Below are 23,959 nucleotides of genomic sequence, written 5' to 3'. Positions count from 1 at the left end.
CATTTACACAGTGGAATTTCTATGTAAAAATTTACATAGTTTAAGTTCAATGAAAAAATACGTTTACATAGCATAATTCATATGCAAAAAGTAAATTTGCATAGTAGAACTTGAAAAAAGTTATTTTGCAAAGCAAGAAAACTAGATCTAAGAGTTGACTGAAGAACCAAACAAGATTTGCATTTCCTATAGTAAAATATATTTACATAGTCAAATTTGTATGAAAAAAATACACTTACCTAGTGGAATTTCTATGTAAAAATAAATTTATTTACACACTGATTTTTAGACAAAAAGAAAAAAAAAACACACACACAACAAATATTACCAATTAAGCATTGAGAAATAAAGAAACAAAAAAACACAGGAATATAATCAATTGAAGAACACAAGTTCAAACATTCAATTTCAATATAGAAGCTCATCTATGCAAATCAAAATTGAACTCAAACCAAATCTATCGAAACTAATTTTTGAGTGGAATTAAAGAGGATTGAAGGAGAAATCAATAGTGATTGAGAGAGCGACAAGCTCAAATCACAAAAAGAAAACTTAAATACATGGTGAGTTATAGTGTTGTTATTTATGGTGTTTGTTGTCCTTCTTCATATTCAAAACAAAAAATAAAAAATTGCTTTCTTTCGTGGTGAATGTGGTTCTAAAAAGTGAAAGGGTATAAAAAGAAATAAAATCCCATGCGGAAATAAATATTTATTTTGTTACTTTATGAAAACAAGTTTTTTTTTTTGACGGCTTAAACGGAGGGGGGGTTAATTAAGTGTGTATTGGAGAATGGAGACTTGAGGGAGGATAAGTGGAACGGATCCGGATAGAGGGAGGTGAGGCCCATTGCTTGAAAAAAAAACTAAAATTACGTGCCATAGATGAAATCCATGGGCATGCACCAACAAATGACAAAATTCTTAGGCTCAGTGGCCTTAGCCAATCTGATGGCAAGTTGAATGATTGTCACTGGTAAGACAAAATGATACTAGCAAATAGCACACGTTCTCGCCTTCTTGGTTGTTGGAGCAAGTCCAATCGGCTGTTAAAGGGCCATATAGCACCCTAACCACAAAAATGTCATTTTAATGGGGTTGCTAAATGGGTTTTAAATTTGGAAAGAGTAAAAAACCCAACCAAAGTTAAGACCTTCGCTAGTAGCTAGGGCAGGGCCATATAGCACCCCAACCACAAAAATGTCATTTCAATGGGGCTGCTAAATGGGTTTTAAATTTGGAAAGAGTAAAAAACCCAACCAAAGTTAAGACCTTCGCTAGTAGCTAGGGCTGTCAATGGATTGGTTTGGGTTGGGTTTTGGAAAATCCAAACCTAAACCGATAAAAAAATTGGGAACTCGAAACCGAACCAAACTGATAATATTACATTTAATCCGAAACCAAACCGAACCAAAAAGGTATATTGCAAACCAAACCCGAACCGACCCGAATTGAAAATGATAAAATTAATTAAATCTTAAATTAAATTAATTAATTTCAACCACACAATTGATAAACATATACAAAATTAATCATAAATATTACTAAAATGATATCTTATCGGTTCGGGTTCATATCGGTTCGGTAGAGGACAAATTCGAAACCAAACCAATATCTTATCGGTTCAGTTCGATTTTGGGTCGGTTCGGTTCGATTTCGGGTCGGTGGAGGGCAAATCAAATTATCAAAATACAAACCGTTTTTTATCGGTTTGGTTCGGGGTGGTTATCAGATTATTGAAACCCATTGACAGCCCTACTAGCAGGTGCCATAATAAGTTGTCGGGAGATTGACGACATAGTTTCTGCCGTCTGTTGGTAATTTGTAGACAGACTATGCCGTTTGTCTCCCATTTTAATTAAATGGACGGATGGCAGACAATGTGCCGTCCGTACATTTTAGACACTCAACACGATTTTGACTTAGCCAAATTCAACCAATTTTTCACTCACATATATTTATTTGTCATCAAAGTCTCAACCCTCAACTCCTCAACCAACTTCATTTATACCATTTCTTGTGTCAACTTTATATACCACAAATTTCTCAACTTTGCCTTCACTCACACTTTTTGCATTACTATTCTCAACTTTGCAACATTTCTTCTCACATTCAAAATGGCTTTTTATTCTCGCTATGCTGAATCAAGCTTATCATCTGAAGATGAGAACATGGTGAATGACGATGAGAACATGTTCGTACCTATTTTCTCGTTGTTGCAAGACATGCATGAAGCTACTCGTGATTATCGAGGCTCGATCTCTAGTAGAAAGTACATTTATTGTGATCGAATTGAGACTCACAATAGGATTATGAGAGATTACTTCGTGCAAACCCCGAAGTATCCCTTTGATGTCTTCCGTAGGAGGTTTAGGATGCAACACCATCTCTTCCTTCGAATCTTGAAAGCTGTTTCCGACCATGACAAGTACTTCACATACAAGTTTGATTGGATTGGAAAGCCATGTTTGACGGGCATGCAAAAGATGGTTGCTTGCAGTCGTTTGCTTGCATATAGTTGTGGTGCGGATGCGTGGGATGAATACATTCAAATCGCAAAGAGCACCCTTTTTGAAAGCTTGAGGTATTTTTGTGGTGCCATGTTGGCGGTTTTCGAGGAAGAATATTTGAGGGCTCCAAACGAAGAAGACATTCAACGTCTATTTGCACAAGATGAAAATCATGGCTTTCCGAGTATGCTTAGAAGTTTGGATTGTATGCATTGGCAATGGGAAATGTGTTCTACGACATGACAAGGTATACATGTACGACATAAGAAGAAAACTACAATCGCGAAGCCATTGTCGATCAAGACTTGTAGATTTGGCACGTTTTCTTTTAGTATGGTGGGTTCAAATAACGATGTCAACGTGCTTCAACGTTCTCACCTCTTTGACAATCTGATGCGTGATGATGCTCCTTGTTGCAATTACACTGTGAATGGTCGCCTGTCACAGCCCGATTTTCTAAACAATTAAAAATAATGAATATTTGAAATATAAATATCTCAAACATCATTATGTTCAATTGTCTAAAAACCCAGACTATGACGGGGTGATACAACATATGTCAAAACCTAAAACCCACATCACAACAGGATCAACTTAACAACAAAAATCTCCAAATTCCTCAACTATCACTTTATTCAGAACTTTCTTCCATCCCAATACAAACATAAACAAACTTTAAGAATAAAAATTTCCAACATCGTATTCTCATGTCATATAAAAATGTAACCTACGTTATTACATCATTCCAAAGATCAGACCTAATAAACTAAACTCCCAGACTGCTCCAGGCGAGAATCCAAATCACACGCCATGGTTCCACTGCCTTCCACCTATGTTCCCAAGAACACACCCACGTTGCCAAAACAAAGCAAACATGGGTCAGCAAAATGGAATTTGCTGGTATGAGTAGACTAACCACATATAAACATTCAAAACTTTTCTTATCCCACTAACACTTTAACTCTATCATAACCTAATCATTCATAGCTTGGAAGACAGTTAGTTCTGTCATTTCAACCGGCATAGCTTCTTCCCAAGCAAAACTTCCATTATATAACTCATTATAATAACTCGTTTTAATATCTAAACCATTGAATTTAAAACTTACCGATATCATTTATAAGGGTAGGACCGCGATCCCCCACAAAAAAATTATTAATTAAGTCCTACCCTCCTGCAAAAGAAAGTTAGCAATTTTATATAAGAGGTGTAGATATCCTATAGGTATTCCAATGCAAGCCCAAATACACTCGCATAATCAAATTAATTTATCTTATTAATTAATCAATTACTTTTCTTATACACATATTTCACAACCTATGTACCTTAGGTCATTCCCGCCACATTCAAGGAATACCCAACCTTACATTCCCGTACACTCAAGGAATACAACTAACTTGCAAGGCGAATACCTTAGTTCCTCTCTAGGGTAGTCCAAACAATCTGGTCATTCATGGCACATTCAATGAATACCAGGGTCATTCATGGCACATTCAATGAATACCCATAGATAACGCTAATGGGCCATTTATGACACATTCAATAAATGCCCACCTAACATATGACATCAACAGTCATAAAACTCAATTATGAAATTTTTAGGCGTGGAGAGTTTAAAAAAGGGGTAATTTTTGTTTACGATTATTGAACTTGATTGCATGTATTATTTCCGAGAACGAAGTAGTATCTTGATTCATGTATTTTTTTATTTACGCGTTATTAATTTCAGGGATGTCTTAGTGTCATAACGTTGCATATCATAAAATACTGCAAAATCACATAGTAGTTAATACACATACACACGTATATATAGAGGTCTTAGCCTAAAGCCAAGCATGCTAATAGCCCTAGACCTATCTTAATAACCCAAATCATAATCCGAGTTAAAAGGTCAAATTGGGTCAACTGGTCAAAGTCAACCCTGGTCAATAGTCAACTCTGGTCAAAGTCAACCCTGGTCAAAGTCAAAGTCAACCATCATGGTCGAAGTCAAACTGTCGTTTCTATGTTCAACCGGTTCGGGGTCATAACCATGGTTCATGGCTAAGGTCAATGTGCATGGCTCATGGGCTCATGACTAAAGTAATGGTTCGGACCCAACTGGCCAAGCCCAAACCTTAGAACCCGAATGTCTAAAACCAACTTATTTATTCCACCTGACCCAATTGGGATCTATATTAAGTCCTATGGACTGGCCCCAAACAATATTAAAAACCGCCCAAAACACAACCGAAGTTCGCCCGAAAATAAACAAAGAAAAGCGTCCCCAAAACTTAACTTAAAACCGGGTCCACAACTTAATATGAAACCGGTCGAAACAAAGGATTAATCCGCCCAATAACTAACTAGTGTTTAGGCCCAAAACTGAAACCGAATCGCCCACAACAACTAATTAGTTTGGCCCCAAATCCGAATAGAACTTCGCCCCCACAACTAACACTAAACCGAAATTTCGGTCCAACTACCATTGAAATTTCGGCCAAGCCAATAAAACATTTCAGCCCAACAACTTAAAATTTAACTGGTCCACAAATTAAAACAAAACTTGGCCCAACAACTAAACAAACTAGAATCGGGCCTAAACAAAACCGACCCACTTGGTCTTGACCCAAGCCCAAGCCCGCATTAACAAAGAATGTTGTCATCTTCTTCCTTTGATTCTCTCCTCCACCGGCCACCAAATTGCGCCGCCACAATCTCACCTCTTCATCAAGTCGGTTCGACTCCTATTGGAAAACCCAACACCTTTAATTAACACAAAAACCTCAAATGCTTAAATCTAGATTTCACCAAAACTAGATCTGGAGAGAATTTCGGCCACCATTAAAGCTTGTTCCAAGCTCTAATCCGCCCTACTGTCAAGCCATTCAAGTTTCAACAACACCCCAAACCATTAACCCACCGTATTCCATCCCTAACTCCTCCGCTATCAACCAACAACTTAGAAAACCCCACAACAACGAGTTCAATAAAAAAAACAGCACATGCGACGCCATTGACGCCGGATTCCAAGCTTCAACAGCCCCGACAACATCAACCAACCAAAAACACCAAATAACAGTTACAAACAATATATCCATACTCTACAGTATCACAGTAAATATAATCATAAGTGTTCAAATGAAAATACTGGACGATTCCTTGTTGTTGGACTCGCGACGCCACCATTGACGACTTCCGAGTCCCAACAGTTCCGACAGTTCAATATCTAATTCTAGAGTTTTAAGTTTTAACAACACGACGAACACGACGCAGAATAAATCCAGATAATGAGCAGTATAAAAACAGAAATCTATACACCGATACACGAAAACTATAACTTCGGTGAAATAGCAAAAATAGCTACTCACCTTAACTAACAGCTCGACGAATTTTCCTAGCCCGAATCGTCGTGCTCCACCTCTCCAGCAAACCAGCTTTTTTCTCTGCCTCCATTTTTATATTTTATTCTCTTCCAAAAACCCTATTATCTAGAACAATGTGTTTATATACTTGGGTCCGAAACCCAAGCCCAACACCGACTCGGGCCCAAAACCAAGCCCACGTATCCCGAGTCCAATCCGACGAATTTTTAAAATAAACAATTAAATTAATTAATTAAATAGAAAAATACGTATAAAAAAACACGGGGTGTTATATCGCCCATACAAAATGGGTTACTATCTAGCCGATGAGATTTATCCTAAATGGGCTACATTTGTACAAACAATCCATCACCCAATAACTCAAATAGAGGAATTCTTTGCTAAGATGCAAAAAGCGTGTCGCAAAAATATGGAGCGTGCATTTGGTATCTTACAAGCTAGGTGGGGGATAATCAAGAGGCCGACTCGAATGTGGAGTAGGGATGACATTAATAGGACAATGAAGACGTGTATAATTTTACATAATATGATTTTTGATGATGAATGAGAGATTGATATTGAAGATTGACAAATTGACATGGATTGGGAGCCACCAGTCACATTGCATGTTGCTGGGAATCGAAATGAGAAAATTGCAAGAAGACTCAACACGTACACTTTGTCACATTCAGAGCAGAGAAACTAATGTTCAAATAAGAGTTGATCTCATCAATCACCTTTGGCAATTTCGTGCGGATCAAGGAATGTAGATGAGTATTATTCGTGTTTGTAGTTTGAGTATTTCTATGTTTGTTCTATAGTTTGAGTATCATCTATGTTTGACTTTATGTTGTTTCAAGACAATTCAAATTCAAATTAAAATTACAATATTGGAAATGAACTAACAACAACAATGGAAATGAAAGAACTACTAAAACAACATTGAAATTAATCTAAGTAGTAGAAGCACCACTTGGAGTTCCAAACGGTCCACTCTCTCTCCTTTGGCTAATTATCTCCATTTTCATCGTATTGAAATATTCGACAACTTTCGGCTCAAGAGTGGAAGTATCTTGCGCTAATATTTTGTTGTCTTCTTTCCACTTCTTGAGCTCCATCATCTTCACCCTATCGGCGGCGGCATTCGTCATTTGTGCCAAATACTTCTCCATCATCTTGTAATTCTCTCATCCTTTCTTCAACCTTTCTTTCTCACCCCTTGTTCCCGGTGGTCATTTTTTCTTATTTCCACTTCCACTTCCACCTCCACCTCCACCTCCACCACAATTTCCATCCCCAACTTGTGTAGGAAATGGATCAATTGGAACGCCACCAAGAGTTGTTGACGGCGTTGTAGGTGTTGAAGGCATGACTCCTCGATGACGTTGGTTTGTCTTCTCGATGTAGTTGTGTACCGGCTCTCCAATTCTTCATTCCATTTTGGGCTATCCTTGAAGAGGACCCAACAATGCTCAAATTGAAAGTGTGTGTTATGAGCCAACATATATGTTGTTTTTGCCTCGGCTAACCGATCTTGGATCGTTGTGCCACTTCCTGCGGTCCTCTTCGAAGAGTGGATAATTCTCGCCCAACGGTTGCAAGCTTTTTGGATATGTCCAAATTGAGTGGACATCGAATCCTTGCTTCTCTTGTTGTTTTCGCTAACTCTCTCTCGAAATTTATCTAATATTCTCTCCTAATAGTGTGTGACTCGTTGCCCCGCACCAACAATTGGATCTTCATTAACATACATCCACGCTTTGCAAAGAGTCTCGTCTTCTTGAATTGAAAAATTGGCAGACCTTGTAGATTTCTTTCCTTTTGATGTGGTTGGATGTTCATTTGGATCCATTATTGTACTTAGAGTAGTGATTGTTATAGTTGGAGTTGATAGAAATTTTGTAAGACCCCAAATTATTTTTACATTATTTCGTAACAATATTTAGTATTTTGGAATTTGATATTTATTTCTTGGTCAACGGACTAGTAAATATGGACTTGACTTTTTGATAGAAAAAAGAAAGGAGGGAGAATTAGTATTTTGAATTTTGAATGTTGTGTAGAGATTTTTAGTATTTGGAAAGTTTTCAAAAGATATATTTATATAAGGCATATAATAAATATATTACTTATAGTATAGAAGAATATTCTATAATTAGGAATAGAGATAGTTGGTAAAATAAGAAGTTTCAAAAATGTTAAGGAGAATATAAATTCTTTAGAATGGAAGGATTTATAAAAAATGAAGGGTTTTCAGAAAAATAAGTTTTTAAAACTAAACAACCAAAAACAAAGAAGAAAGGAGACAGAGTGGATTGTGCAAGCTAGCCTGGGATTGGTTTTCTCGCGTAATTTTCTATAGGGTTTTTGATACTTTGGTCCTACGCATAGTTGGTTTATTAGACTTTGGTCCAAAAAAGCTTAAATATTAGACTTTAGTTCTAGTTCTGTTTGTTCACCGTTAGTCAACTCAGTCGTATGTAAGCAGATTGACCACGTTGACTGTTAGTCAACTCAGTTGACTAATGGTGAATAAACAGAACTAGGACTAAAGTCTAATATTCAAGTTTTTCTGGACCAAAGTCTAATAAACTAACTATTCGTAGGACCAAAGTCTAAAAAACCCTTACCTTTTCTATATACTCTGTTTCGGCGATACGAGATGTGAGTAGTTATATATTTTTTTTTTCTGTTTCACCCAACCTACGGGTACGAAGAAAAAACTGTACTGTTAGAGTTTTTCCATTATGTTTCTTTATGCTGCCCTTATTCTTCTTTCGATATTTTTCTTATCGCGTTGAAGTGTTAAACTTGCCGAATTGTTAAACTGGTTACTGTTATATATTGTTTGTTTTTCTTAATTATTGAAATTATTGAACTGTTGGAACTCTAAAGAAGTTAGTGGCGGCGCAAGCCCCAGGAATCGTACTGGATTTTATTTGAACCTTTATTATGTTGTTATTTTGGTTGTTTTGGTTAGATTATGTTGTTGTTTTGGTTGGATTAGGATTGGTGATAGTGGGGTGATTGAGTGCTGGATTGGGTGGGGGTTGTTGAAGCTTTGACAAAGGCTGTAATGGCGTCGAACACGATTTGTGAGGAGTGAGGAGTTTGGGTTTTTGTTTATACCCAAAGGTTTGGTTTTTGATGGAGACAAAAAACAAACCGATTGGTGGTGGTTGGTGGTTGGCAGAGGTGCTGTTGAAGCTTCGAAGACTCGTTAATGGCGGCGCGATCCAATTTGGGGAAAGAGTGAGTGATGGAAGCAAATCGATTTTTGTGTTAATTAAAGTTGTAGGGGTTTTGATTTGGATTAACTTTGGTTAGCTTAGGAGTGCCGGTGGGTGGAACTTGTGGTGGCTGGTGGTGGAGGAGAGCTGCTGGTGAGGAAGACGACCTCTAAGTTTAGTTGGGCCTTAGTTGGGCTTTGGGCCGAAATCTTAGTTTTGTTTGGTTGGGCCAAAACTTATTAGTTCTTTGGGCCAGTTTCTATTTTGTTTGGGCTGGGTCCATAAGACTTAAAATGGGTCAAGCTGAGTCTTTAGTTGTTTAGACTTTTGGGCCTTGGTTTTGGGGTTTTGTTTTGTTTAGTTGGATTAGGACCAGGGGTTGAAGTGTTGTACATACGAGCTTGCGTCAGGACCCGTATAGACGAACACTGGTTTGGGGACAGATGACTGTTGGGTTTGGCCCTTTGACTGTTGACCGTTGGCCGTTGACTGTTGACTGTTGATTGTTGATTGTTTATTGTGTTACATTTTTATATATTAAATTTTATGGGCTAATCAAATGGTAGAATGTTGTGGAAGACTGTATAAAATGGTTTGTCATTATCTAAGAAAGATTTGACGTTGATATTGTGAAATTTTTGACACGTGACGAGATTGAAAATTTTAGGAGACATAATATTCCTAAAACGCTATAAAAATGTTATGCGGTACGTTTGGAGTAATTGTGACACTATGTGGCATGTTGAAATTGTTGTTTTGTTAAATGATATGATATGTTAGGATATATATTAAATGCAATATTTTTTTGAGAAATAAATGTAACCGCTCCATTATTATGTCTGTGAGATGTTACTATGAGGTAGTATAATAATTGTGGATATTTTCCAAGGGATTGTGGCTTAGTGTAATAATTTATTTGGCACGTGAAAGAATGAAAGTCGTTATGAGATGTATCGAGATATTTCTAAATATTGTGGCTTAGTGCAATAATGTATTTGACTTGCACATGATAAAGTGAAATGGTTATGAGATATAAAGGTATGATAACTGAATAAATTACGTAACGAAAATTTTAGAACTTAGCTACCACAACTCATGTGATTGGCCCATGTGTAGGGTGTATGTGATATGATTGGCCCTTGTATATGGTGTATGAGATGTTGATTGACCCATGTGTAAGGCAATCGTAGCTGAATAATGACTTGATCATCTCGTTCGCAAAATTAGAACGAGATGCGCGATATTTTATGCCGAATAGTGGCAGTACCCACGTAATGACGTTCGTGTGGGGGTTACTTGGTATACGATATCCTGCTTAGGATAATTACGCACAGAGTGGTTCATTACGTGAAGGGAGGCATGTAGATGTACATGTTCGGCGTTGGGGAGCGATTGTGGTAGCCAGGGAAATTAGGTAAGACATAGAGACGACGTGATTCTAGAGACACTTGAAGAAACTTTAAACAATAATTGTGATGATATATCAAAGTGTACGTTAAATCTATAATAAATAATTTATTGTAAGTTATGTTGCATTCACAATGGTTTTGCAGAAGGGTGTGTTGAATTGATTATTTATGCAGGTGTGACCTACTCTGTGATTAGGCTTACACCAGTGTAAGTATAGAGTAAGTTTTAATTTTGTTATTTTATTATTAGATGCAGTTGATTTAGTACGGTTTGAAGCTAAGACGCCTCAGTGGAGGAACTAAATGCCTTATTATCATTGAATTAGAAGCTAAGGCGCCTCAGTAGAGGAACTACCTGCCTTAATTATTGTAATTAAGAATGTTGTATTAGTCGTTGGAAGTTAAAAGCCTCGGAGGAAGGAACTGCTGCCTTATGGATTGTGTATATATATGTATAAGTATATTTTATATTTTAGGGCTACTCATATCAGAATTGTTTATAATGCTGACTCGATTTGCATGTTTGCTGATCTGATGTGTTCATAAAATGAACATAGTTGATAAGTCTTGACAGAATTAGTGTTGAAGAAGGTTGGTGGCTGCTTGTGGTTTGCGTTAGTGTCTCATTACAGGATATGCTTTGTTTTCTCTTAAGGTGCAATAGATTTTTACTTGAGACAATATTTTGTATTTTCAGTTGTAATTATAATTAAAGAGTTGTTGAAAGGAAATTTGTAACTTAATCATATTTGTGAATTTTTGTAATGAAGATGACTTTTGTTTATTTAAATTTTTTTATTGGTTTCCAATTATTGGAATAGTTAAACAAGTTATGGGTTTTTAGAAGTGGAGAGTGCATCACACCTCGAAAATCGAAGAGTCGGGAAACAAATATGATTTTTTTTCTGATTTTTTTGAAAATCGGGGTGTGACAAATTTTATGAGAATTGGGAGCAAATGGTGAGAGAGTTGTGTGAAGTAGTTGCTATAAATTTGCAATTTCAAAAAAACTAGTCGTTGGGATGTTTGGACTAGACAGACGATAGAGTTTCTGCTGTCCGTTAGAACTTTATATGGACGGCAGTGTTTCAGCCGTCCATCTCCCGAACTTAACAGCTGCTAAAAAGTGTGATTGGAATGATTTTTGGAGTTTGGGCTGCTAAAAGGCCTATGTGGCACCTTTTAGCAGCACATTATAGTAGCCCTCCATTGGACTTGCTCTTGGACAAGAGTTACAGAATTAGTGTATTGCTGACGAAAAACTGATGATCTTAGATTAGGGCAAGTTAGCTCAACTCAGCTGAGGGGCCGTGATATCTATCTCTTTCTTTCCTTTCGGTAATACTATATATGGTTTTGCCCAGGCTCAAACGGATAGATAGTTTTTAGGAATGAATCCACCTCAAGTTAAAATAGTTGTAAAAATGATGAACATTGAACTTTTGGGCTAAGGTATTAGGTGGCTGATGCCTGATGTTGGGCACGAGTTTCTGTTTGGTTCACTGTAATGGGATGCATTTGCACCCATTTCCTACTAACTACCCATTTACTGGTGTTTGGTCCACTAATGCAAAGTGGGAGTTATGCAAATAAGTTGCATTCATGTGCACCATATAAATAGGTTAGGAGACAATTTGTTGCAGCCAAAAAAGCAGTGTAACTATTTGCAATTCCTCTCTCTCTCTCTCTCTCTCTCTCTCTTATCTTTTTTTGGTAACTTCCTCCTCTTTTGTAGCTGCCACCAGCAAGGAAAATAAAAGTTTAGTTTTTTCATCTCAATTTCTCCTCACCATGAAGAATAAACCATCTCAAATTAACTAATTTTGTTGAATCTTAATCTCCTTTCTATGAAGATTTAAACCAACTCAAATCAACTAATTTTGTTGAATCTCCGTCGAAATTAGATAAAAAATTGAAGGAAAAAATTGAGGAAAAAAAAAGATTTTAGATAGTTTTTATGGATGAGATTTGAAAATAAACTGTTAAGTATTTAAAGACTTGTTTTAATCTTAAAGTGAGTATTTAGAATTTGGAATTATGGAGAGGAGAAAATCATATGGTTATTTAGTTATGTATTTGAAAAGAAGATGAAAAAAAATTAAAAATTAAAAAATAAAAACATATAAAAGATGACGTAGGGTGCTTTTGCACTACTCTAACCAAACAGGTGAAGTGAATTGTCATTGCAATTCCTTGTTGTACATTACGATGTAATTGCACCTATTTGCTATTTGCACTTGCTTGCATTGAACCAAACAGAGCATATAAATTTAGATAATTGCTAGAAGGATTAATGTCCAAAATTGTATGCTGATTTCGAAATGGACGGAATTCCGATTACTTGAAAAACCTGAATTCCGTTCGGAATACCGGATTCGTGTCGAAATTTGCAAGGTCCAAAACATTTTAACCTAGACCCTTGAAATTCAATCCTAACCATAGATATAGATCTAATGGTTAGAAACACAATACTTCTCCAGCTTGTCATTTCTCTCATCTTCTCAAACACATCTTCACTCACTTTCTCCAACACCTTCATTCTTCTCCCCAAATCTTTACAAACTCTCCTACCAATTCTCATTTTCTCATTTCCTTTTTTAATTTTCTTATGCATATTCACTTTTTTAGTTCTTCTTTAAAGTTACTGAAATTACAAATTAATGAAAAAAGAGCTCGGAAAAAGCCATTAATGGCGGCTACAAAAAATTCTAATAACCTTTAATTATGGTTTTGAGTGATTTCTAATATTATTTATTGAATTTTTTGTTCCAATTCCGATGCAGTTTCGCTCATTTCAACAATTTCGTGAAATTCCAACGATATTCCATGTATTTACTCAAAATACCCTTGGTGGTACATACCGGGAGGTGAGGTTTCGATTCGATTCCGTTTTGGTTTTCTAGAAAATTGAAATATCCGTCGCAATTTCGTAATTCCGTTCGAAATCACGACTGAGGCTTTGAGCTTTTGTTTGCTCTGGGCATGGTTAGTAGGGGCATAGTACAAAATATCGCGATATTTTGTGATAAATATTAAGATTTCAGCAAAACATATATAAATATCGCGATAAGTTTAAAGATATATACTAGGTGTGCACAGGTCGGTTTGGGTTGGTTTTAAAGCCAAACCAACTATCGAACCAACGTTCTTGGTTTGCACATATACATAACCGAAACCGAACCGAAATTAGGCAAAAACTGATCCGAAACCGAACCAAAATATCGGATCGTTTTAAGGGAAGAAGATGGTTTTTCAGTTACAAAACAAAGAAAAAATAAAAATAAAAAAAGAAGATGAAAGGCAGATCCAACTATACAAAACAAAGAAAAAAATAAAAATAAAAAAATAATGTTTATATATATGAAATCAAAGAAATACAAAAAAATTATATATGAGAAATGATGACTGGAGTAGTGGAGGATTGGTGGTGGTGGTAAAAAATGGAGGACCGGTTATGGCAGGGGGTGGGGTGGCGGCTGCTATTACAAAGAAGTAAAAAAGTGATAAGGATTAGTCATTAGGGTTGCTACATGTGGGGCATTATAGATCTAGAGATATCGTAGATCTGTTTGAATTTTGAAACTGATCGGATTAGATTACATGTGTATATCCAACACAGTGTGTCGGGTTGGGTATTCTCGGGTTTTACATATATAAACCGACATCTGAACCGACATAGTTGGTTTTGCAAGATATCAAGCTGATCCGAACCGAACTAAATAGATAACCAACCCATATGTCTCGGTTCGGGTCAGGTCCGTCGGTTTTATCAGTTATGTCGGATCTTTGCACACCCCCTAATATATACACTTGCAAATATCGGTGAAATTTCGATGATATTTATGATATTTGGAGATATTTTGTTTAGATAACAATTTTATTTAATATTTACTATTATATTTCAAATAAATACAAATAATATATCGTGATATATCAAGAAATATCTACAATATCTATGATATTTTAGATGTTTTAGATATATCCACGATATTTGCATATCAAACAATATAAAATATCTCCAAATAAAGAAGGGGATATATCCACAATACATATAAAGAAATTAAGTATTGATAAACACCCATATCCTGATATTTTGTACTATGGGTAGGGGTGCAAGTGGATATCCAAATATTCGATTCCGATTCGAATTTGTATTCAAAAAATTGGATATTATCTGAAAATTTTGGATATTAGATTCGGATTTGGATAATTTTCTATGTTCGAACTGGTTTCGGATACGGATACTGGCATATTCGCATCCGATAATATCCGATCCGATTTAAAAAACTAATAGTTATTATATATAATTAATTTATTCATTTTTTATTATATAAAATCATAAACTAATAATAACAAAACTATAATAATAAATGACACACTATATATATATACTAGTTTTTATAGTGGTAAAATGAATTATTCAAAACAAATAAAATTTTAATTAATATTAATTTTCGAATCGGATATCCGAAATCGGATTCAGATAGAACTTTTAATATCTTTCGGATTCGGATATCATTATAAATTTTCGGATTCGGATATCAGTATAAATTTTCGGATTCGGATTCGGATTCGAATAGAGACATATCCGAATCCGAACCTATCCGTTTGCAGCCCTAATGGTAGGACTAGAAATTCCTCGCTGGATTGGGCTTAACATTTAGGACGAATTTAGATATCAAGTAATTGGTGTGAGAGCCTAATTTTCCTAAATATTTTCGCCCTAAGTCCACTTTAATTTTAATTTCGCCATAAGTCATACGCAAATTTAAATTTGCATATGAAAATGAAATTATGTAAATTTATATTTTCATAGGACTTACGGTGAAAATAAAATTAAAAATGTATCCTTGAGCCAAAATTATAAGTAAAAAATGATGACGTCAGCTAGGGGTGGAACTTGGGCGGGTTGGGTCGGGTTGAGGCATAACCTGAGCCCAACCCGAGTTTCAAATGCTTCAACCCGAGCCCTAGTCAGTCTTTAAATTTTTAGCCCATGCCCTAACCCGATCAATTCGGGTTGGGTCGGGTTGGTCAAACTTGTCGGGTTTTTTTGGAATTATAAGATAAAAAACACTAAAATTAAAATTTTCTAATGAAATCAAAGAGATTTGATTGAAAATGAAACTAACATTGTTGATTACATTATTCTATCTAAAATAGAGATTCTCAACTTTATTTTTTACAAAAATAGAATGATTGAAAGATATACGTACATACTAGAAAGTAAACCCGTGCATATCACTACAACAAAAGGGGTCTGTTGCAACTCACTCTTTCGTCACGCCTAAAATTTGTTGCAACAAGTCATCTTTTATAGCACCGTGTGGCGTTGTTAAAGGTCATCCGTCTTAATAGAATTTTCATTTTGGGAAATACCTAGAGCGACGCCTTGAGCGTTGCAAAAGTATTCGCTTAAATTTACAATAAATAAGAAAAATAATTAAATTGAAAATGTTTGTTGTTGGCAACGAGTGTGGTGCTGCTATAGATTAAATATCTATTGCAACCCCCTTGCCGTCACTGGTAATTTTGGGATAGACTATGTGTATGACTTGTTGCGACGTTTTCGGTGTTGCCAATGGGCTTTGGTTTGGGCGGATATATTCTTTTTGGCTGCAAATATTTTTCGCGCTACAGTTTTCATGTTCCCGCTGCAAGTCATAATAGAATTAGAAATACCATAAAAAAAAACACATATTAAAACCCTAGATTGCCATCTCTCTCCATCTAAACCGAAACTTCTTTCCTCCATCTCCAAAACTCATCCTCTTTCTCTCCACATCTTCTAAGCTTATCTCTCCTCCACCCTCAACCTCCACTGTTTTTGACTTTACTGAGGTGAGAAGAATTGAAAAGCCATTGAAGCTACAACAAAATCAAAAGCTTCGTTTTTTTGTTCCCTGCCCTAGTTGAAATCGTTTTTTTTTTTTCTTTTTTTGTTTTTTTTTTCTTTTCTCGTCTTGATTGATTGTTTTAGCTTTAAAGTGAGATTTTTGATATTCTTTTGCGATTGATTTGTGGAGCGTGTAGAACCCTTTCGAATTGGGGTTCTCTACAGTGGGTAAGATATATTGCTTTGCTTTTGATTTTGGGTATTTTGTTTTTGTTTTTGATTTGTGATATAAAGAACAAATCTTTATATTTCAACATAATGCCAATGAAAACTTTTATTTTTTTGCCTAACTAGCATCGACCCTTTGAGTGCCAATTGTAAATAATGTAATACACTGCTTGTCAATTGAGAATAATATATTTTATCTTTAAATTTTTTTTTAAAAATTAAAACGTACCGATCATAGATTACTCGAGAGATTAAAACTTAACATACAAAGTAAGGAAATCGTGAATTTCACAAGAAGAAAGACTAAAGACAATTAGTACTAGAGCATTTAGGGAATGAAAATTTCCCTCTGCCATTTTAGGGACTACTGGTGAAATCCCTAATACCGCTACCACAATAGACAATTAAAGAGAGGCAATTGGAAACATGGAGCTTGCTAGGAACCCCTGAAGCATATTTGGAAGTGATTGCCGACTATTCATCAAACCCAACCGCGTTCCTAAGTAACACATCCTCCTCCACACATTACATTCCTGGGAGAAAACAGAGATATTGGCAGTTAGTAACATGAAATGTGTTAGATGTGTTGTCATCCCAGATGAAACGAAGTAGAGCACTTTGTAGTAAGGATATAGTAAAAATGCAAAGATAGACCCAAGCTGGTGAAAATTAGAGAACTTTTTGTATTGCGAAATATTAACACACGAAAGTAGACCTAAGTCAGTGAAAATATTGATGCTCAACTATACTATCTAACAACGAAATTTACAAGAAAGCCTTAGATGAAATCATCCATCAACTACATCGGCTAGCAACGAGATTCAGAGCTTACGTGGGGTGGGGTGGGGTGGGGAGTATAACGAGAGTGTATAGATGACCTTACCTATACTAGTGCATCATAAATGGACGTTCAGGGGAATTATATAAATCACAAGGTCGTATGAATACTAAATTTTGTGAGATATAGTTTTGGACTATTGGTTCCGTCCCAAGGTGATGGATGGTCTTCTGGACTTACCCGAGCACTATCTTGTAAACTTTGATTTTTCGTCTTTGGAATTCCCTAGTGTATAGATGACCTTACCTATACTAGTGCATCATAAATGGACGCGTTCAGGGAATTATGTAAATCACAAGGTCGTTATGAATACTAAATTTTGTGAGATATGGTTTTGGACTATTGGTTCCATCCCAAGGTGATGGTCTTACGGACTTACCCGAGCACCATCTTGTAAACTTTGATTTTTCGTCTTTGGAATTCCCTAGTGTTATCGCCTTCTACTCTGAACTTGCACTACCTCTATTATTAAAAGCAGGACATGCAAGTTGCGGTTGCTCAAATAAAAGTGATTTTCAAGAGCTATAAATTTAAGCTTCTTGAAATCACTGTTTTGGAGTGAAAGTTACACGCGTCTGAGCTCAATATAATAGGGGCTCTGCAACGTAGTAGAGCAAACAACAAAGCACTTGAGAGTTTCAACTATCAACGGTGTCGTATCTTTGCCTAGAGAAGGTCATATAGAGACATAGAGCAAGGATGGTATTCCGTACTTGTAACATTATTTTTATGTAATTTAACCTTTACGTCTTTACTAGGGATATTCAACCAATAGATGTCAAACCACTTACATCACTGAGCAACCCGACCTCCGCCGTTTCTTCATCATCATATCCTTCCTCCTTAGTGGTTGAAGAACAACTTTGATGGTAGTATCAAAAACAGCCTTGACATTCTACCAACGATCGGATAAAGTCAGTCCATATTGACTGAGAGACAAAATTGAAGGAAAATAATATGTGCAATAGTTAACGAGAACCAAATATTCTCTAACTCCTGATCACCTACTGAGTTTTTGAGCTGCACTCAATATAAGCTGCAACACCAATTTGGTTCCTCAACTCCTCACCCTATATGACAAAACTCCTATCAGTTAATTAGGCATTTAGTTTTCTTTAGACCTAAATAACACAAGACTCCGGAGAATAATACATTGATGGAAGTTAAAAATATACTTGCGCAGATGTTATAACACCAGAAATCATTTGATCAACCAAAGATCCTTTGCTGTCGCGAAGATCCAACTTTGTACCAACAAGAACAATTGGCACATTAGGCGCAAATTAGTGAAGTTCAGGCATCCACTTCTTGAAAACATTCTCATAGCTTGCCCTGCTGAGTAAAGAAAAGGCCAAGACAAATATGTCTGCTCCTCTATAGCTTAGTGGCCTCAACCTGCTATAATCTTCTTGTCCTGCAGTATCCCATAATCCCAAATTGACAATGTTCCCATCCACATACACATTAGCACTGAAATTATCAAACACAGTTGGTACATAATCAGTTGGGAATCTGTTACTGGTGTAAGAAATGAGCATACATGTCTTTCCAACTGCTCCATCTACAACTGTTACACATTTTATGAACCTTGAAGCACTCATCTCTCTCTAAACTCTAGAAGGAAATATAATAGTACTGTAGATCAGCAGCAGCAGTAGTGGGTGAATTAAACAATAAACATATGCTTTTTTCTTGGTTTAGAAAGAACAATTGTGAGTATCTATCTTTAAATGTTATCTCTATTTCGTATGATAAAGTTGTGCTAAAATTATTTTATGCATGCGTGTGGAGAGTATGCTTATCAGTTATCACTGATTTTAGATTACATTAGCAACTAAAAAGATAGGTAGTTTTTAATGTTATCTACAATTAATATTTTTCACGAGCTGAGAAAAATAAATACCAAATCGAATGATAGTATGACACATGACTAATTTATGCATGGATTTCACTAGTTAATTTGCAAAGATGGTTCGGTCACACCTCCAAGATTTTAAGATGACACAAACTAATAGTAAGCTAGGAATATCTGACCTTATCATGGAGTCCTGGAGTCATCTCAAGTCATGTATTGTATGTAGATACTTCACAGACTTGTTTCACGCAAACTGATCCTTCATATTTTTATCCAGCTTCGTCAAGTTCTTCTATGGTCCAACTCTAAGATTCACCATCTATCAGTGGAAGTTCCACCACATTTATTGATCTATATTTGGTTTAGTTTCTGGTGTTGGTTCACAAGATTCTTGAAAAATCGTGCTTGAGAATTTGGTCTCGGGGCTTGAATAAGATTTTTAGATCTGCGAGTCTGCTTTCCAATAAAATTGGATTCATCTTGTTTCGATATCTGCACAGTAAGCTACGACTGTTTTAGTACATAATGGTCAGCCTGGATTTTTCTGACGAAGTTCTGTGTTTGGTGGCGTTCTGTGCATTTTATGTTAGGAAACTCCTTTCATGGCCTGAAAGTTAGTTGTAGACAATTTAGTTTAGTTTCATACCCAATTTACCTTGTATTAATCCGAGTTATACAAATAAAGTTATGACAGTTTTAGTGTAGATAGGTCAACCAGGATTTTGAATGTTTTCAAGATTATTGTAGTTTTTATTGTTGCTTTAGTGAATGCAACAATGGTTTATGTGTTTGAGGGAGTTCTTTATTATTATTGTTAGACAATATTATATATGAGTTTGCAGGTGTGCATACAAGTGTTTATACTCCTAAAACATGGTAGTTTTTGTCTTTTTTTATTTTGCCTAATTTTGTTGGTTCCTCGATCTTTGCAACTTAATGTAATAGAGTGACGGTAATTTAATAGAGTGTGTTTGAAAACTTGGTTCAGGTCCTCAACTTAAACACTTGCAACAAGAAAAATAGGTTGAAGCTGTAAACTTATTTTAGGTAGCCTTTTCATGTTCTCTAGCTTGTATATTTTTTAGATTAAAATTGAACTTTTGTTTGCTGTAATGCAATTTAAGTAGTTTTGAACAATTGATAGCTATATTTTAGAATTGAACTTTTGAACAATTGATAGCTATCTTTAAGAAAGGTCTCGAGTTTTTTTTAGTAGTTGTAGATTATCTAAAGGCAAGGCCTGATATATTTCTCTAGTAGTTTCTCTACGGGAGATCTTAATTGAACAAGACCCAATCTAGGCATTCCCTGTCTTTGGAATAACTCACCAGCTAAGTTCCAGTAAAGCTTTTCGAACATTCGAGGCTGGTGGAGGCTTGTGGTAGCCTTTCTTTAGCGATATTACAAAACTAAGTTTCTTAACTTAGGAGAAAACTTATAATTAGTTGCATGATGTTTTGTCTCTTGAGACTTATTTGGATTGGTAGAACTTGGTTTCTTTTATTTGTTTTGCAGGCTTAATGAGCACTATATACAAGCCTTTATGATATTATATACGTACATGGATTGAATGTTTGTTTCTTTTGTTTAGAGGAGTTTGTTTTACCTTGCCTAGATATGGTTTTATACTTGGATTAGTATGTTGTTTCAGTTTCATTGTATCGGTCAGTTTCATTGTATCGGTTAAAAAATGAACTAGTGCTTGGACAGTATAGTTTTTGTCTCACCACAAGAATATATAGGTCTTGCTTATTCATATAGACTCGCTCCTCATGATTTTGCATTGTTATTATTTTTTTTTTTGAAAAATGCATGATTTGATCACACACTGATTATAGGGTGTAAAACAGCAGGACTATGTAAAAAGTATTCAATGTCAATGTCATTCTGAGCATCTCTGTCCATTGAGCATTAGTTGAACAATTCAATAGACCAAATTTAGTAAATAAAAGACATTCAATAAGACCAAAAAGCATAAACCTACTAATTAACTAACGTACCAAATCTTAGGGTCATAAGCCGTAACTTGCCTAGTAGAACGGGGAGTACAACTAGTAAAGGCAATGTAATACAACCTTGAAAGTTTATTAGTTGTTGGTAGCTAATTAAAGGTAATGACGTCTATAGGTTTTTCTGTGACGTCACATACAACAGCTAATTAAACTATGTAAAAGATTAGGGGTAAAGTTGACAAATTAAAAGTGAGATGTCTTATATTGCAGTTTGTCTTTTCTTGAAGTGAATGTCAAAAGTAACCTTCATTAAGTGACTTTCACTATAAGTTTAAGGGTTTGAAAGTTTATTAGTTGTTGTATAAGTGAAAGTTTAAGTTCTCATAAACAAATCTGATAAGTTGGTGTGGCATGAGTACTATTTTCGTTTTTGATGTCAAAACTGATTGTACAATTATTATCTTATAGTAGGAAACACGGAAATGGATAAGAGTTGGATACAATTGCCAAATAGGTTTTGGCCAACGTACAAAAAAGGAATTGGAGATTTTATTGATATTGCTCGTGGTCATGTAGACAGTGCGGGCATGACTAGGTGTCCATGCAAAGAGTGCAAAAATAGGAATTACAAACACATCAATGAGGTAAATGATGATCTGGAGAGGTTAGGCATGGACAAGAAGTACACTCGTTAGGTGTTTCATGGAGAAGAATATGAGGAATTAAGTGATGATGATAACGACGACGATGATGATGGCAATGGTGTTCAAATGGTAAATTTTGATGGGTTAGATGACATGATTGAAGATTTACAAGCTTCAACACATATTGATAATTTGGAGCCTCACGTGGAACATGGGGAATCCAGAGATGATGATGCATTGAATGCAACAAAAGGTGAATGTGGCTTTAACAACAATGGAGGAAATGTAGATCCATATGATGACCTTTTGAGGGAAGCACGCCAACCTTTGTATCCAAGTTGTAAGATTTCTAAGTTAGATTATCTTGTGAAATTGCTTCACTTAAAGATAATCAATCGCTGGAGTAACAAATCGTTCGCTATGATTCTCCAGTTGATTAAAATTGGATTGCCTGAAGGTGAGACACTACCAAAGTCTCATTACGAGGCGAAGTCATTAATGCGTAACTTGGGACTTGGTTATATCGCAATACATGCATGCAAGAATGATTGCATGTTGTTTTGGAAAGAAAATGACAGTCTTCAAAATTGTCTCGAATGTGGGGAGCCAAGGTATAAAGTTTGTGAAGGCAAGACTAAAAAAATACCACAAAAAGTGTTGTGCTACTTTCCACTTAAACCAAGGCTCAAGAGGTTGTTTATGTCGAGGGTTACTGCTGCAGATATGAGATGGCATAAAGAAAAACATGATCGGGAGGAGAATATACTCAGGCACCCATCAGATTCTCAAGCTTGGGGCAATTTTGATAAGGAACATGAGTGGTTTGCCAATGATCCTCGCAATATTCGCTTGGGTCTTGCAACTGATGGATTTAACCCATTTGGCAATATGAGTAGTCAATACAGTATGTGGCCTGTAATGGTGATACCATATAATTTACCACCGTGGAAGTGTATGAAAGAACCGTTCATCTTCATGACGTTACTTATTCTAGGACCTTCATCACCTGGAAATGATATCAATGTCTATTTACGACCTTTGATTGATGAACTTAAAGAGTTGTGGAAAGATGGGGTAGAGACTTATGATGCAGTGGCAAAGAAAACATTTCGGTTGCATGCTGCAATGTTATGGACTATAAATGATTTTCTCGCATACGGTAATTTATCTGGTTGGAGTACCAAGGGCAAACTAGCTTGCCCTAATTGTAACAAGGATACAGTTTCCATGTATTTGAAGAATGGACGAAAGTTGTGTTATATGGCAAATCGTCGTTTTCTGCCGCTAAGGCATGCTTGGAGAATTCGTGGCAAACAATTATTTGATGGAAATAGGGAGAGCAGGTTGCCACTTAAAGAGTTGTCTAGGGATGAATTGTTATCACAAGTGAACTATGTAGAACCCCTTCAGAAAATTTGGAAAATCTAAAAAAAAGAGAAAGCGTACTCTTAAGCTGCGACACAACCTTGATGTTATGCATGTTGAGAAGAACATTTGTGACAATGTTGTGGGGACATTGCTAGACCTAGATAGCAAAACAAAAGATTCAGTAAAAGCTTGATTAGATTTGGCCGCATTTGGTATAAGAAAAGAGTTGCATCTAATCCCAAGAGGTGATAAGTTTGTAATGCCCCTGACATGTTACACATTGTCATCTTCAGAGAAAAAATCTTTTTGCGAGTGGCTGAAGTCGGTGAAGTTTCCTGATGGCTATGCTTCTAACATTTCTCGATGTGCAAATGCTAAAGATGGTAAGATAACAGGAATGAAAAGTCGTCATGTGCTCTTGCAACAACTTCTCCCGATTGCAATACGTGGTTTCTTGTCGAAGGATGTAGCCATTGCATTGGTTGAGTTGGGCCTGTTCTTCAAAGAGTTATGTTGCAAGACGCTAAAATTGGAAGTACTGGAGAAGATGGAAAAAGACATTGCAGTTATACTTTGTAAGCTCAAGAAAATATTTCCTCCTGCATTTTTCGATGTAATGGTTCATTTGGATGTCCACTTGCCCCGTGAGGCGATACTTGGAGGACCGGTGCAGTATAGGTGGATGTATCCTATTGAAAGGTAAGACATATGACTTGCAATTCATTTAATGTGAAATTAGCATTTTA

General features: G+C 36.0%; 2 protein-coding genes, 1 long non-coding RNA gene and 1 pseudogene across 4 annotated transcripts; 2 read left to right on the top strand and 2 right to left on the bottom strand.

Annotated features, from left to right (window-relative positions):
* Window positions 1-2,116: 2,116 nt before the first annotated feature.
* LOC147521828 (uncharacterized) lies at window positions 2,117-2,752 on the top strand. The gene has a single exon (XM_086566395.1). The coding sequence runs from the start codon at window positions 2,117-2,119 to the stop codon at window positions 2,750-2,752; it is 636 nt and encodes a 211-aa protein (XP_086422521.1).
* Window positions 2,753-3,100: 348 nt separating this feature from the next.
* LOC147521827 (uncharacterized) lies at window positions 3,101-5,939 on the bottom strand. The gene is made up of 2 exons (XR_015194569.1): window positions 5,860-5,939; window positions 3,101-3,339 (listed from the first exon to the last, which is right to left on the bottom strand). It is a non-coding gene; the product is annotated as an uncharacterized LOC147521827 (long non-coding RNA).
* A 10,976-nt stretch (window positions 5,940-16,915) lies between these two features.
* On the bottom strand, window positions 16,916-19,060 carry LOC147521826 (rac-like GTP-binding protein ARAC7; annotated as a pseudogene). Its single transcript, XR_015194562.1, has 4 exons — window positions 18,570-19,060; window positions 18,399-18,464; window positions 18,186-18,289; window positions 16,916-17,089 (listed from the first exon to the last, which is right to left on the bottom strand). The product of XR_015194562.1 is annotated as a rac-like GTP-binding protein ARAC7 (transcript).
* A 2,623-nt stretch (window positions 19,061-21,683) lies between these two features.
* On the top strand, window positions 21,684-23,273 carry LOC147521825 (uncharacterized). Its single transcript, XM_086566389.1, has 2 exons — window positions 21,684-21,845; window positions 21,897-23,273. The coding sequence occupies exons 1-2, from the start codon at window positions 21,684-21,686 to the stop codon at window positions 23,271-23,273; spliced, it is 1,539 nt and encodes a 512-aa protein (XP_086422515.1).
* Window positions 23,274-23,959: the final 686 nt, after the last annotated feature.

Source organism: Coptis chinensis, chromosome 1 (genome assembly GCF_015680905.1).
Source record: "Coptis chinensis isolate HL-2020 chromosome 1, ASM1568090v1, whole genome shotgun sequence".
NCBI classification, from domain to species: Eukaryota; Viridiplantae; Streptophyta; class Magnoliopsida; order Ranunculales; family Ranunculaceae; genus Coptis; species Coptis chinensis.
Note: the sequence above shows the minus strand (reverse complement) of the source record. Positions and strands in the feature narration are given on the sequence as shown.